The sequence below is a fragment of the Notothenia rossii genome (assembly GCF_949606895.1).
Source record: "Notothenia rossii genome assembly, chromosome: 6".
NCBI classification, from domain to species: domain Eukaryota; kingdom Metazoa; phylum Chordata; class Actinopteri; order Perciformes; family Nototheniidae; genus Notothenia; species Notothenia rossii.
Genome location: NC_136909.1, coordinates 51,386,551 through 51,403,051, shown reverse-complemented (window position 1 = coordinate 51,403,051; position 16,501 = coordinate 51,386,551). Strand labels below are relative to the sequence as shown.

Genomic DNA, 16,501 nt, shown 5'->3' with positions numbered 1-16,501 from the left:
ACTCAGATTAATAGGAGACAGAGATGTTAAGTTATAAATCAAGGGTTTTTATTATTATTTACAGCAGGGTTGGGGAACCTTTTTCCTTTCAATTTTTACAACATCCTCCGAGGGCCGTACAAATGATTGAACTGCCCATTAATTTGGCCTTTCTTTCATGCTGTGCAAAGAAAAAGCTACCTCTTAATCCAGATATCTTACTATGACTCGCGCATGCACGCACACACGTTCATGGTTGTGGCAGAAAGATATGGACACAAGATGTGTGCAAATGTATTCAGTATCCTATCCATGTGAACATGATTTAAGTGGTGTGGGACCTCACCTCCTCTAGTGGGGCATGCTCCCCCGGGAAGATTTTTTTTTAAATATTGAAGTTAAAAGCATCAATCTGGTGCACTTTGAGAGCAACATGAAGAGATCTATGGATACATCTCAACACCCATATGAAACAGAACTGTAAGCAGATTCTTCTTTTTGGATATTTTACAAATCACTCCCCTTTTAAACTCTATTCTTGTTATTTTGAAGAACTTTTTTGTTACTCTCATATAGTATTTTATACCTGTTTTTCATTTAGACTCTAATGTCTCATTAATAACTATAATGATCATATCAAGGTGTGGCTTAACCTCACTGAGCTGAGGTTATTTGAGCCTCTCAGGAGAGAGCTCTTTTCCACCTGGTTGTAGAAAAGCTCTTTAAATTCGTTAGCATAGCTAGCTAACCAGATGCTAATAACAAAAGATTGCCACTGTGCTTACAACTAAAGACAGCCACGGCTCCTTATGGGTACTGCAATATTTGAAGAGCTGGAGCGGCGTTCCGGTGCTCTCCGTCAGCACTCTAGTCTAAATTCCTTTCCGACGAGACATATACCACGTGAAGACACGTTACGCTCGTGTTGTGTTCAAGGAACCTGCCCTTGGCCAGGAAAAACAGGCACTCGCTTGTTTAATTATTTTGCGGTCTAGATTTCTTCTTCTTTTTTGAAGTGAAAAGTTGTCCGTTAGTCGGACTGACCCCCCCCCCCCCAAACTCCTAAAACGAAAACCCTTCGGTTCTCCACGAATTACACAAGTCACCCAAATCAGCGTTAAAAAAGCGGGAGGCGCTGAAAAGCGACTAATTTGCATCACTGATATAAGGTGACATTAAAATGAATATACCAGAAATACGCTGTATCAAACTCTCTGCCATAATACGTTACTTTAATACTTCAAATAATGCAAATAATACTTCAACATGCATCAGGGGTTGTACACTTTTATGTGTCCATTCACTAACCGACTCTTTAGGAAGGAAGCTGTAAGGCCTCCTGTTATAGGAGTGGTCCTCATCAGTGTCCAGGGGCATCAGACAGTCAACCATTATTTTGATATGCACGGTTTAACTCCTCCAAAAACGATCCAGGCTTGATTCAGAATGACACAGTACCACACAAAACAAATGTTGCATGTACCATAAGTTCTATGTAGTATGTGTTTTAGGAGTAGTAACCCACTACCATGTCTGTGAGAATCCCTTCGTCGTGAACAATAGGTGAATTGGTGGCCAGAGGGCTGTACGTCAAGGACTGGACATGGACACAGTCAAACCCGACTAGCCCACTTCTCCGTGCATAGTCATATGCCCTGTTGCACGTTTCCAACTGACAGGTGATACCCAAGATAGATGTGGACATGAATACAGTGCACAGGACCCTTAAAGGTCCTGGAAACTGCAAAAGGTCCCCTTTTTTTTTATCTATGCACTATGATTTTAGGTGGCGATTTGCTGTGATGTCCGATGTTTTGGATGAGTGGTGCCTTTGTATGTGCATTTGTAGGTTTTTCCTTTTTAGTGGTAGGCGACAAAAACAACATGTTTAGCGCTTTGACATCAATTTTGGGGGCTGTGGAAATATTGTGCCATGTTGCTGCAGCAGCCGGAGCTATCACTGGAGCGGCCGTCGGGGCCTTCACTGGAGCGGCCGTCTGGGCCATCACTGGAGGAGTCGTTGTGGTTGCTGGGGCCGCCGTCAACGTAGTTGGATGTTCGGTGCAGCAGTTTTTAAAGTGACTAAAGAACATCTCCTTTCTCCCAATGATTGTTGGGCAAAAGCCACAGTGATAATGGCTGCTGGCCACACATTTGAGATGGCATTTATAAACATTATAACCTAAAAAAGAGACAGAAAGTGGTTAAAAGGATTCTAGAAACAAACCAAAATGAATTTCTTGTAAATATGCTATTTGAAACAAGGTGTTTTTGCGAGAGCAATAAATAATCATGTCACCAACAATAATATTTTTGCCTATAAACTGAATTTTTGCAGATTGAATGTATGATTATGCTCATATTGTGCCTACCCCAAATAAGGATACTATTCGAGCATTATTAACAATTCATAACCTGAATATAAATCTAATTTTTAATGTTCAATTTCTAATTCAGAATGAATTTACACCAAGGATGTCCTGGGGCACAGAAATAACACATGTATCCATAATGAGTGAGGCATTAAACACATCTAACAAGTAACATGTAATGTGATGAAGTATACAATGATCATATATAATGATAGATTTACAGATGGAGCACTGAATTTCGGACTCCAGCTTACAGCTTCCTGCCTACCACCAGCCAAAGACCAGTATAGAGGAATGTTAAGCCCTCCCACTATTTTCCAAGAGGGCGTTGCCAGATTTTCAATTTCAGGTTTTAACCAGGAGATGGCGCTTCATTCACAAATACAGAAAGACAAGTTTCATGGACTTTCAGTTGTGTTTTGAAGAGCATTTTAACACATCAATATTTTAGATCAACTAAAGTATATCTAATCTTGTAATTCAATAACATATAGTCTTTATATATTAAATAATCATAATTATAATGTAAATGTTTACATTACACTTCTTTATTTGTTATGCTCATACTTTAACCTTTACAATCGTTTGCTTTAATATGCAGTATATTTTTGTGTTTGCTTCCTCCTGCTCCCTTTCGGACACATACTGTATGATTTATTATTATTATTAATATGAAGATATTATTAATATAAGATAAGATGTTACTTTATTGATTGAACATTTTAGTTTAGAATGTGCTGTCCCACGGTAATTCAGAAGGCTCACAGGTCACATTCCGACCATTATTTAAAACAATAGGTGCTTTCACACCTTCTACAGTTTGATTTGTATAGAGGCAGCTCTGTCAGTTTTCGAATTACCCATTTGCTTTCGGGGAGCCCTATTTTTCAGAGCACATCCTGCTACTAAATATGTCACACGCACGCTCTGTTGACTGGCGCAGCAGCGCGGATGCGATCAATTGCTATAAAAACACTCTTCTACTAATACAGACGGTGTCACTATGCCGGCGGATGTGGCCGTTGTTGAAGCCTCTTCAGGCTCCGCATCGGCAGGCCTCTCCCTCGGTGTGGAGCTGTCAAACTCGACCCTAACGCCGCTTACAGCCGGCCAACTAAAAGTGGTTTTCCGTTCACGTTGTCATTTTTAGACTCCTTCGCTTCTTTGCTTGTGAATCCAAAAGCTGTGACGCTTGGCTGTTTTCGTTTTGCCATATTTTTTTATTACACAGCCAGAGTTAAAAAAATATCAATATGAACATTTCAAATACCGCGCCGGCATCACCGCCATAATCATAGCAACGTAAGTAAGAATGCAGCGCCGACACATACAGATGGCAACACCCAGACATATTCACAAATATAAAACAAATATTCAGAAACTGTAATGAACAATAACTATTATTTATTTCAAGAACTGTTATTTACAGAAACTCAACATTTCTAATCTGTGTGACACAAATATGCACGACTGTTTTGGGCTCCCCCTATTTATCTCAAAGTCAGCCTTCAGGGGAGCTCCCTCCCTCTTTGGGGGAGCCAAGCTCCTCCTAGCTCCCCCCCATTTCGAACAGTGTCTGTGGCTGAATGGCCAGCGATTAGGTGCGGCGCATTTGTCATAGGTGATCAGAGCTAACTGCCTGCCGTCAGATTTCATTTAAAAAACAGATCTGATTTTATGACTATTTCTGCGCTCATAAAGAATGATAAGAATAAGAATAATGCGTATTGAACTGGTTTCATTAATTAGTGAGTTTATTTAATACTAGAACCGCCAATCGGGTCAATTTGTGTGATGTGTTGTTGTGTGTGTGCAATGTAACTTTTTTTCAATAAAATATTAAAGTCTCCCAGTCCCTGACTTTTCCTGAAAGTGTGTTATGTAGCACCATATGTTGTTAAAAATTGCATTCTAATAGCGGGATTTGAAGGGTTTAGGTAGGCCTATACAAAAACCTCTGGCGGTTCTAGTGTTAAGGTAATTAGGTACAGTAGAAGCCCTTTTTTTATCAGTAACGAATTTAGCAGTTGAACATAAAAGTCAACTAACTGAGGGTCACTTGCAATGACAGTGTTGTGTCTAACTGTAAGCTTGTCACTCAGAGTAACCTACCGTTAATTTAGCTGCTGGAGAAGAAAGATCAAGGGGGGAGGGGGGGAGAGAGCTGTGGTTGATGTGCCATTAGTTGTGTAAATACACAGCTGAGAGCTGCCGTTTCATTCAGACTGTTTAAAAAACGGTAACAACGGACTATTTTTCTTAGCGGATGCATGTCAATTTAAATCAATACATACAACTATTTTTTAAATCAATACATACAACTATTTTTTAAATCAATAAAAAAAAAATCTAAATCCATAAAAGCATTTCAATTAATATTGGGAGTCATGTCGTTACTTTGTTGAGAATGTGGCCATGTAATAAGCGGAATAATTTGCAGCGACTTGTTCTTTATGGGGAAAATAACACCCTTCATCCAGATGAGGATCCCTCCGCTACACTTTGGGATCCTGATCGACCGACGAAACTCCATTAAAATATACATATGTTTGGTGAATTACTGAGTTTAGGCACGTTAATAACGTTTTTAATGAAGTTGAATACAGTATATTCATATGTGTCAGTGTTTTCATGTCAATTCGGCGAACATAAACATAAATGATCGTGGTGAAGATGATGATTAAATTAGGATTACAAATCGAGAGCCGGGCTGCATTTCCTCCCGTTCGTTTTTTTCGAATAACAAAATTATTTTGTTAAATAACAACATGTTGATGTTTTGTAAATGATTACATGTTCTTATTTAGCACAGAGTATGATATCCGTGACATATGGATCTTAACAAAGTTCCGCTGTACATCCAGCGTACTGTATCTGACTTTATTTCACATGAGCTCCAGTGTGGAACACCACTGCACCTCCTGGTGGATCAATGATCCATTGCAGCTGGCTTCATTATAAATACATTTATCTATCACGGGGGCGGTCTCAAGTCAAGCTGGAGGTTTTCCCTTGAGCGAGGGCAGATCACGTACCAATCACGGCCCTCGCGTTTCAAACTGTCCGAAATGAATCGCTCCATCTGTACTTACCTCCATATTTCACAAGTGACCTCTGGTGGCTCTGCAAATGAGCCATCAGACCAGGGAGTTACCCGGTCCTTTCACAAAATGGACACTGGAAGGTGTTGTGTTGTTTGTCTATAGGCGAATAAAATAGAATACAATTTAAGTTACTTTAATATCGGAAATAGTTAACTCCTTAAACAAGCAGCAATGGACTGGCCTGTATAATCCTATGGGACAAAGCTGGTCATACTTCCTCACTTTCAGAAGGTAACCCTTTAACTGCCAGGGCCACCATTTGGTAGAGCACATTTTGTGTCTTGATATCTTGTTGAAAAAAATAAATAAAAAAGTTTAACTCCATCTGATTCAGCCAGCTCTACTCTTTATGCACAAAACAACCTCTAGATTTCACTGTGGTTCGAACAGAAAGCCCTTCAGCGAGTTTAAATGTCAGGCCAGGATGGCCACAAACCCCATCTAAAAACAGAGGCTCTGTCCTAATTACCTGATTGCATCCACCTGGGTTACTTGGCTCTACCCAATAACTATCATTTAACTTTAAACCACACTTAAAATAATAATATAATTATACATATTTACACACTCGAAAAATCCGTAAAATGATGGCCAATGTGGTGTAAAATTTGACTGTTTAAGTACTGTAATCGACTTTTACATTACTTTTGCCGTTGAAAACAGCGTTGCCAGGTCTGCTTATTATAAGTTTCCCCCAAGATTTTATTTGAAAATAGCAGGTCTACAAGCTCACAACGCGTCGCGTCGCGGCACGTTGTGATCTGCTATTTTCTAATAGTTGCTGTATAGGTTTAAAGTTCTCATGTGGCCCACTTCACTTCTTTTGGGCTTATTTTCTCTAGACCTTGTGGCTTGTTTGTGTCCCTCACAGAATCTGGCAACACTGGTTGCGCATTGCATTGTGGGTGCTTTTGCGCGCTAAAAAATATCTGTGGCCGCCATTACAGGAATCCCGCACTGAAAGTGAACCTGAAAGTCTGCTCGGTAGGTTGGTTCATTGTGTTTAATTTGGGAATGGAACCTCATTTCTTAATCAAAAAGGACATTTATGGTAAACATAACATTTGTGTTAATGTTAAATATTTGTTTTATTACGTGTACGTCTGGCAGGTAACTCTCTTCTAACTGGCCCCAGTTAGAATATAGTCCTTAAGCAGTATCCCCCCGTGCAAAAGTTGGCCAGTTCATTGAATTGATAGGTAAAGTTTGTATTTATGGTTAGTTTATTTTCGCAGGTTTGTGTGTTGTTGTTTTATTAGTATCTTTCCAACCTGGCTAACGTTAGCTTCCATTGGCACAGTGTTTTCCCCCCAAACACCGCGGTCAATACAGCTATAATAGTATCATGTCGACTAATATATATTCGATAGGCTTTGTTGACATTTGAAGGTGTGTGTGTTATGTTGTGGTTACATTTGGATTAAAAGTAGTATTGTAAAAGGCAGCGGGCTAATGTTAGCTTCCATTGGCACAGTGTTTTCCGCCCAAACACTGCGGTCAATACAGCTATAATAGTATCATATCGACTAATATATATTCGATAGGCTTCGTTGACATTTGAAGGTGTGTGTGTTATGTTGTGGTTACATCGGGATTAAAAGTAGTATTGTAAAAGGCCTCGGGCTAACGTTAGCTTCCCGTTAGCTTCCATTGGTACAGTGTTTTCCCCCCAAACACTGCGGTCAATACAGCTATAATAGTATCATATCGACTAATATATATTCGATAGGCTTCGTTGACATTTGAAGGTGTGTGTGTTATGTTGTGGTTACATTTGGATTAAAAGTAGTATTGTTATTAACATAGCTTCAACGTGCTTTGCGCAGCACCTGTAGGAAGCTTCTGTTGTGAATTTCTATAGTGTGATCCAGTCTAGAGCCCGCCTACTGTATCCGATAATTTGCACGCACACACATATGCAAGAAACGTTTCCGCATCCGGAAATCAACTAGCTGTCTAACCTTCATGCTTTATTGACTTGAGTTTAGTTTGCCTATTGATTCTGTCTATCCTTCACCTGGCAAATTCAGTCTACTCAACATGTTGGCTTGTAACATTTGTGGCTTTAACTGTCGGTTTTCGACCGATTACCTGAAACACTGCAGATCACACAGAAATATTAGTAATGTGTTTTTTTTATGTGGCCATAAGGACTGTGGAAGGAAGCTTACCACATACAATAGCCTTGCTGTGCATATGGCACGAACACACTCAGACAGGAGCAGACAAACTTGGAACCGTAGTGTGTCTGTACAGTTGAAGTGCTCATTCAATTTTTGCAGCACTGAATATGCAGATCTTAAAAGTCTTGTGTCTCATTTGAGTGGTCACATTCATGAGGGTCTGACTGTAATGTGTCCCTTTGATGGATGTTCTAAGACGTTTATTGTAAAGTCATCCTTTTCAGCGCATATCTCCAGATACCACAAAGGGTGGGATGTGACCAAGATAGCCCCTGTTCATATTTGTGAACTCGCAGAACGGTCTTTGCCAGGTGAAGGATCACATGTAGAGCCTGAGCCTAATGCTGTTGATGCAGAACACAGTGACAATTTTGGGAGTGATCAAGAGAAAGACACCTACACAGAGAGTCTTGCTCAGTTTTACTTGGGGTTGCAGGCAAAGTATTTGGTCCCAGCCTCCACAATTACAGAGATAGCAAATGAAATGAAAACTCTAAATGATATTCAACAGGAATATACCATGGATGTGTTAGCTCGTGAACTTGAGCAGTATGGTGTTCCAACAGAGACATTAATATGTCTTGGGAAGAGTGCATACGAGCAGAGCCCTATGCACAAGGCATTGTATGAAAATGGTCCTTTAACTACGCAACACAGAAGGCAGCAATATTACAAGGCGCACTATAACTATGTTCAGCCTGTTGAAGTCAATCTTGGGCACAATAAAACAGGTCAGAAGAGGCACTATCATTACATTCCAATACTGGAAACCCTCAGAGCAATTCTGAAACAGGGAGGTGCAGCTCAGCACAGTTCTAATCCTCATGTTGAAGATGATGTACTCAGTGATGTCACTGATGGGTGGGCCATGAAATCGAATGCCATGTTTTCCTCAGATCCAGAGTCTTTAAAGGTGATGCTATTTCAGGATGCATTTGAGGTGGCTAATCCACTTGGATCTGCCAAGCAAAAGCACAAGGTATTAGCTGTCTACTTCACTCTGGCAAATTTCCATCCACACCAGCGATCAACTGTTGATCAAATACAGTTGGCACTACTCTGTATAGAGAAAGATTGCAAAGATTTTACAGTGGATACAATTTTCAGTAAGCTTGTGTCAGACTTGTGTGAGCTTGAGGAAAGGGGCATATCTTTTGAAGGAAAGATCTATAAAGGTACTGTTGCATGCATAATGGGAGATAATCTGGGCTCTCACACGATTGGTGGGTTTACAGAAAATTTCAGCTCAGCTGAATATATGTGTAGATACTGTTTAGCGACAAGAAATGAATTTCATTCTAACCCTCTCACGGTTTTCACTCATCGAAATCCCGCTGATTATAATGAGTCTGTGCAGTTACTGGAAAGTAACCCTGAAATGAAAACGCATCACGGTATTAAAGGTGACAGTGTTTTCAACAAACTGTCTCACTTTCACGTCTGTCAGCCTGGACTGCCGCCCTGTCTTGCACATGACCTGTTTGAGGGTGTGGTTGACTATGATTTAGCAATGTGTTTGCAGTTCTTAATCAAAACAGAAAAGTGGTTCAGTTATGAGGTCCTTAATGCCAGACTCAAATCATTTCCTGGTGAAAGCAGCAACAAGTTAAACGCTATTCCCATTAAAGGAGCAAAGCTTGGAGGCCATGCAGCCCAAAACAGGTGGCTTTTGAGATTCTTGCCTATTTTAGTGCATGACCGTATTAAAGATGCTGACAATGCAGTATGGGAACTGGTACTTCTTCTGAGGGAGCTAGTTGAATTTGTCTGTGCACCTCGCCTTTCAGAGTCGCAGATTGCTTATATGAAGGATCTGATCGAACTGTATGTGGAATCGAGGCAACAGTTATTCCCACGAGTTAAACTTAGACCGAAACACCACTATCTGCTTCACTATGCTCACTTGAGTTTACAGTTTGGCCCACTCATACATACTTGGACGATGCGCTTTGAATCGAAACATTCTTATTTTAAAAGGTGTATTAGGGCAAGTAAAAACTTCAGAAATGTAACTAAGTCACTTGCTGATAGACATCAGTTGTTTCAGGCCTATCAGTCTTGCGGTAGTTTATTTAGCCCCCAGGTTCAAGTTTCAGACTCCACCAGGTTCTATCCTGAGCTCTATGACCAAAGCATAAGGACAGCAGTTGAAGAATTTGGACTTGACTCGAGTAACTCAGTTGTCACAGAGAAGGTCCAGGTTAAAGGCACGCCATATGGAAATGGTATGCTTGTCTTACTGAGATATGCTAAAGGACAACTACAGTTAGGACAAATAGCGAGCATTATTATAAAAAATGAAATGAGTGTCCTACTTTTGCTTCGGGGGAAAACTGCCAGCTGGGTTCCTGAGCTTGGAGTCTATGAAGTTGATGAACATATGTCTGATATGTTCAGCTGCCAAAATCTGGACAAACTTAATGATTATTATCCACTTTCTTCTTACCAGAGAGGTGCGAGGTTGCTCATTCCTCTTAAACACATGCCAACATGGAGCTTGTGAAAGAGTTGGTTAAGAAAGCCATACCATCGCTCAGTAGTGATAAGATGGATGCACTCATGGCTAGACTGGTGGAATTAGGAGTTCAATGTGAAGATGACCTGATCCTTGTGGAGGCCCCGGACATTCAGGACACTCTGCCACTCATTCAGTGCAGAAGACTCGTTAAAGCTTTCCAAGGAGGTAAGTTTTTTTATTTTTAACCCTAATCTGCACAGTACTGAGGGGTGGAAAACACCGACAAAATCAAATATCACCATTATGTATTTATGACTATGTAATGTTAACAGTAGGGTAAGTTCAGTTCATTCTTTAAAATCAGGAAAACACAACAGGTATCACAATATGATACCCAAAATCCTATTCAATAATCTCATATGATATATCAATATATTGCCCAACCCTGTATACTGTCTGTACAAATTCACAGACCCTTAAGGGTCCATTTGTACCCCTGGTGGTCTCCAACGGACACTGAAAACCAGTGTATTAATTAATTAGTAGCATTGGTGATGTGGTTAATTTATGGGGTATGTCCTCCATAGATTCACAAGCTGCACCACAGTTCAGAAGCCCTGGCCCTGGCCCTACATCTACACCTCTGCCACAGAGTGATGATCTGTCCCCAACACCACCTGAAGCACCACCTGCCCATACCCCATCTGCCCACTCCCCATCCTGTGAGCCATATTCCATACCATGGCACAAAATGCCCTCAAAGCTCATGGATGTGTTGGGTGAAAAGAAATGGGTAAAGTCGAAAGAAAGACAACAGATGGTTCGGATCGTTGTTGATGATTACCTCCATAAACACCCTGGAAGACCTGGTAGATCCAAGCTGATGGAAATCGCCAAGAACATTGTAGGACAATATCCTCTATCTTTCAAACAGACAGAGCCCTTTGGAAATATGCCGTTTGCAAAAGATGGTTGTGGTCCTCTCTTTACCCAGCTAGAAAACAGAGTTGAAAATATTAAGAGAACATCAACTCCAGGAAAGAGGCAAGCAGAGGGTGGAGAGTGTGAAGTTCAGCGGAAGAAAAAGTCAAGAAATTCCGATCGTTATGGATGTGTGGAGTGGGATGTTGCTGTCAAGGGAACTGAGAGTAGAGCAGAACTGCTGTCAAAACGAAATGAATTGAAAAGTGCCTTCAAAACCCATGATCCTCAGGTAGGGCTCCAACCATCCATTATGTTCTTGTGTATGTATGGATTACTTTTTGATTGAGTAATGGAGAGGCTAATATTTGAGTTTCATTTATTTTTGGTATATCATATCGTATATTATATTGATAATTTGTTTTATTATTGATTGAATTTATTAGTTTGATTAACTGTTGCCTCATATCTTTAGGAGTCATCTGTTCGAAAACTGATGGCTGAAACATATCCCATCCAGCGTGAAACCATCAACGACGGAACCAATGTAAAGGTCCTAAAGGAAGAGTGGCCATTTCTATTTGAAGCTGCTCACCTGTTTGATCATGCATCTAGACTCCTTGGCTTTTCGGTACAAAACAAGCTGGCACAGGAGCTTTCCAAAAAAGAACCGGGTATCAACAACTTCCTTGACACCAAAGGGATGAAGATGGGTGAAGGTCCAGTACAGCTGATCTGTGGCATTGTGAGATACTTCAAGGAAAACCCTGATCACCTTTTCTGCAAAAATGAGGTACATTTTATGGATTTTAAACCCCACTTTGCGCTGCTGATAATATCGAAATTGGTAAACCATCTCTCCTGGAAACGAAGATAAAAGGAAATCAGTAAAATCCTTGATTTATTTTCCCGACCAGGAGAGAATCCCTCATATAATTATACACTTCCATCCCGGCAGAGCTCCTCTGTCTTGGAGGACCAAATGCTGTCCCCTAATAGAACAAGGTCTTGTAAGGACAGACTTTCCCCCCCTGACCGAAAAGGATTCTGATTCTAACATTAATCGATTATGTTTGTGTAAACAATATTTTTTTATAACTACTATTAACATTATTGTCTATGGTTGCCTCTGATATAGACGCTGGCAGATGGTCTATTTGCCTGCCTGACTGTGTGTTTGCGTACATTGGAAACATAAAATCAACACATTCATATGTGTATCTTTGTTGTTTTATTTTCCGAAAACAGGACTCCGCAGATGCTGAACTCAGCCTCCCCTGTACCCCATGCATCCTAATCAGAGGTTTGTAGTTGAATCATTTTTGCATCCCAGCAAGCTTGGAGATATGTTCTCCATTTGTTCTTAGGTTTACTGATGAGACGATTTGTTGTGATGAAAAGGTATAGAGTTGGTTGATTTTGTTTTGTAAATGGTACTCAGAACTATGTTGATTAGGGCCAAAATCTTTAAATTTAAGTACACTTGTATGTAAAGTCTGACAAACTAAATGCAGAATACCTTTTCAAAGTATGTGTTGCTTGTTCTTACCATAACCTGTGTTTGGGCTGAGTATGGAAGATTTGGCACGTGTGTACGTTATTATTTTTTAAAATTACTAATACATATTGTTTTTGTGATCTATGTTTAAGGTGACCATCTATTCCAGATTGCTGTTGATCAGGAAGTTGTGAATGACCACATCACCTCCCCCATTGTGGCCCTGAGCTATGCTTTCTGCTTGTTTTATGTCTGCAACATTGAATATCCAAAGGAGATGTCTCTTACCCTGGAATTCATGCAAAGGTAAGCAGCTCATTGTTTTGAAATGTATAAGCTGGGGTATTCAAATTCTGAGACTGAGGGCTTCCCACCAGACAAACAATGTAAAAAGGCATCCACTCATCGTCCCTTAGATTACTAGCATAGTTGTGCTCAATTCCAGGATGCTTATGGGATCATGATTATTAAATATAATATTATATGTTTTGATCCCATTGACACTCTACAATCGAGCCAAGATATTCATTGCTCTTTGACAGGGGTCTTCAATGTTGTTCAGTCCAAGGACCCCTTAGCTGAGAGAGATGAACCAGGGACCCAAATACTGCCTAAAATTGTATTGCAGATTCAACTTTTTCATAGAGTTCATAGACCTGTTTGACAGCACTATCACCAGTGTTGTGTAAAGTTTGTTTGCTTACACATGATCTTTTCTATTGTTTGTTTCATGTTAATGTGTATTAGCAAACATATAATCACTTAAACCCTCAATACTTAATACATTTTCCTATAACACAGGCAGCACAGTTTGCAGCTTCCTGTTGAAGGCCCATGCTCTTTCATATAACTTCAGACTACACCAAGTACATAGAAAAGGTCTGTCCTAAGGCATTTGGCATTTATTAGGCTCTGACACTGGGTGATTGGGAAAACATGTACAATATTCCTAACAACTATCTCTGAGCTATCTCTTTAACCAAAGACACACATTTAGGCTATTCTATGTGAGCTGCTTTTGTGACTAATATAACAAAATCCATACCAGGATTCATGCCCCAATGTTAATACTTGTTGTGTAACGTGTACATTTGCACCAAGTGTCACAGTTACCACTCCACTCAACGTTTGACGCCTGTGCTCTTGTTGCAGATGAGCTTAGTGGTTGTGTCACACTTAAGATTGACTGAAATCTGACAAGTAGACTGCGATATTGAAAGTAGCAAATTTAGATGCAGTTTTAATGCAGTGGTTGTATGTGTGAAATCAAAATTGAGCAACTATGTTATCTATTTTGTGACTAAAATGTATATAGACTGTGTACAATCATAATCGATGCAAATAAATCAACCCTCTTTACCTTGGCTGCCTGTGAAGCTGCTGCAATGAAATCTGGACCTCCGTCTTTGTGCACTGGATCACAACTCGCCTATCGTGATTATGTGGATTGGTCTGCATTATGAGAATACAAACAAACATGATCCACCTATAGTATGTAGCCAATAACCAAAACCATTGTGGATTTAGTAACTCCTCCTGTCAAATGTTCACCTGTGCATTTAACAAACTATAACACCGCACACTGTCACCTCTAAATTGTATATGTATGTTTAACAAACACACAACTCCACGATAAATGTAGCAAATACCAAGACATTTTACATATAAAATATAGAGGCTGCTACAGTAGGCTGCTGTAGGCTATGTCACAGTGGTGATTATGACAGGAAAAGTCACTAAATACACTATATAGCCTAGTTTGTCAGCACAAAATAATAGTTTTGTTAATTCATATTGTAAAGGTGCATAATGTTTGTATTCTCAAATGCAAACCTATTACCACCACCGAGGAGTGGTGATCCAGAACGGGTTCAGACGGACCAGAAAGAGGTCCCACTGTCATTGAAACAATCTTCCCGGACAGGACTGTTTACAACAGACTCGCCGGCCATTTTTGACGGCTCATGTAAATTATATTTTTTTTGGTCACAAAATAGACCATGCAGTTGCTCATTGTTCATTAATTTTAGACATACATTTCAGAATAAAAGTTTGTTATCAATCGTCACAACTTCTTTCAGCACTCGTGACTACTAGCGACTACTACTAGCTGTGCTACTCATGCACTGAGTTAACGGTGCCCTGAGATCGTTCATTGCACGTACAGTATATCCACACAAGTCACAGGTGCACGGGTTATGCTGACATTTCCAGTATAGTATGTTGGTGATGAGCAGACTTTAACAGCACGTTGTCTGAGTTGCTCAGCTTACAGGAGCAAAGTGTTATTGTAGTAGTAGTATTTTGCAACATTAGCTGTAGATGGAAACACACACACGGGCATGGTGGAGAAAACAAATGTATGCTATTTTAGACGGCTCCACTCCTGTAGAGCCACACTACAAGTAGTATCTCAGCTTTGTCTGCATGTTACTCTTTAGTTTCATTCATTTAGTTGCATGTGCAGCTAAACATATTTCTGTTTCCTTAGAGTTTTCTTTGGAATGAATCCTGACCGAGGGTCCAAGGCTGAGATGAAGGGGAAGAAACATCATCACATTCCTCCAAAACTGTCGAAGCTCGTGACTGAGCTGAAGGAATTTGACTGGCACATGTGAGCTTTCCTCAAAGCTCAAAACCGAACTTTTTGGACTGGACTTTTGGACTGAACATACCAACACACACACACTTAAAAAAAAAAAAGTTTACTTTTTTAAAATTTGTCATTGCATGTTCTCCTATAGGTTGGGGCAGCGCCTGTCAGCGGGGAATGTTGAGTGGGAGGTGTAGGACGGAGTTGCTACATCCTCTTGGAAGGGGCTCCTCCTTCCTCACTGACAGGTGAGCCAGTAGGGTGCAACAGCAGTGGCAAACAGTGGGAGGAATTTATAACTACTAATTTGATCTTGAGGCGCACATGTACACACAGCCCAACCTCTAACATCATGGTGTTAAGAAAAAGGTTATTGTTGCTGTTATTTTACATACTTGAATGTATGTTCATGTTAGGGTTTTACAATTTTATGGAAATGTCTTAAAAAAAAAACATTTGTATGGCACTCAGGTAGCGAGGGGTAAAATTATTGCCCACCACCACAGATTCTTTGGGTTCAAATCCCCCATGTTCGGGGGGAGGGAAGTTGGGAGGGTGATATTTGTCACTGCATGTCCTCCTACAGGTTGGGGCAGCGCCTGTCAGCGGGGAATGTTGAGTGGGAGGTGTAGGACGGAGTCGGTACATCCGCCTGGAGGGGGCTCCTCCTTCCTCACTGACAGGTGAGCCAGTAGGGTGCAACAGCAGTGGGAGAAAAGTTCAGTTTTTTCATTTCATCATTAAATGCACTTTATACATTAGCAAAAAGGAAATAAATGCACTTTTATGGAAAAAGTTTTATACATTTTGTTCAATTTCTATATATTGTGCTTTATTCAGTTTGCTTTAAAGTGTAATGATTGTTATTTATTTAGGATTAGGATATATATATATTTTTTATCCCAAGATTAAAAAAAAAAAGATATTAGGATTAACGGAAGTGTCTGTAAATACATACTAAGGACTGTTAAAATACGGAATTGTCCGTATTAGGATTAACAGAAGTGTCCGTAAATATTACGGACAAAGTCTTGTTAATCTACAGAAATATCCGTTATAAGGTTGACAGAAGTGTCCGTATATGGTACAGACAAAGTCTTGTTAATCTACAGAAATATCCGTTATAAGGTTGACAGAAGTGTCCGTAGGCTATATGGTACAGACAAAGTCTTGTAAATCTACAGAAATATCCGTTAAATTGTTGACGGAAGTGTCCGTATATGGTACAGACAAAGTCTTGTAAATCTACAGAAATATCCGTCAAAGGGTTGACGGAAATGTCTGTAGAATAACGGACAATGTCCTGGCAGCAAATTACCAGCACTTTGTCCGTTTTTCAACGGATTTTTTTTTTACAGTGCATGTCTAAAGCAGGGTAGGATTTTCACGGCGG

At 40.1% G+C, this 16,501-nt stretch overlaps 1 protein-coding gene across 2 annotated transcripts; it reads left to right on the top strand.

The window, feature by feature from the left end:
• Positions 1-7,887: 7,887 nt before the first annotated feature.
• On the top strand, positions 7,888-15,918 carry LOC307043165 (uncharacterized protein). 2 transcript variants are annotated; one of them, XM_079687449.1, is made up of 6 exons: positions 7,888-10,321; positions 10,684-11,309; positions 11,493-11,810; positions 12,266-12,320; positions 12,668-12,821; positions 15,007-15,918. In XM_079687449.1, the coding sequence occupies exons 1-6, from the start codon at positions 10,129-10,131 to the stop codon at positions 15,131-15,133; spliced, it is 1,473 nt and encodes a 490-aa protein (XP_079543575.1). In that variant the 5' UTR covers positions 7,888-10,128; the 3' UTR covers positions 15,134-15,918. The 2 variants fall into 2 exon arrangements, with proteins under 2 accessions (XP_079543575.1, XP_079543576.1); XM_079687450.1 differs by lacking the exons at positions 12,266-12,320; positions 15,007-15,918 and having other exon boundaries at positions 12,668-12,803.
• The last annotated feature ends 583 nt before the right edge of the window (positions 15,919-16,501 follow it).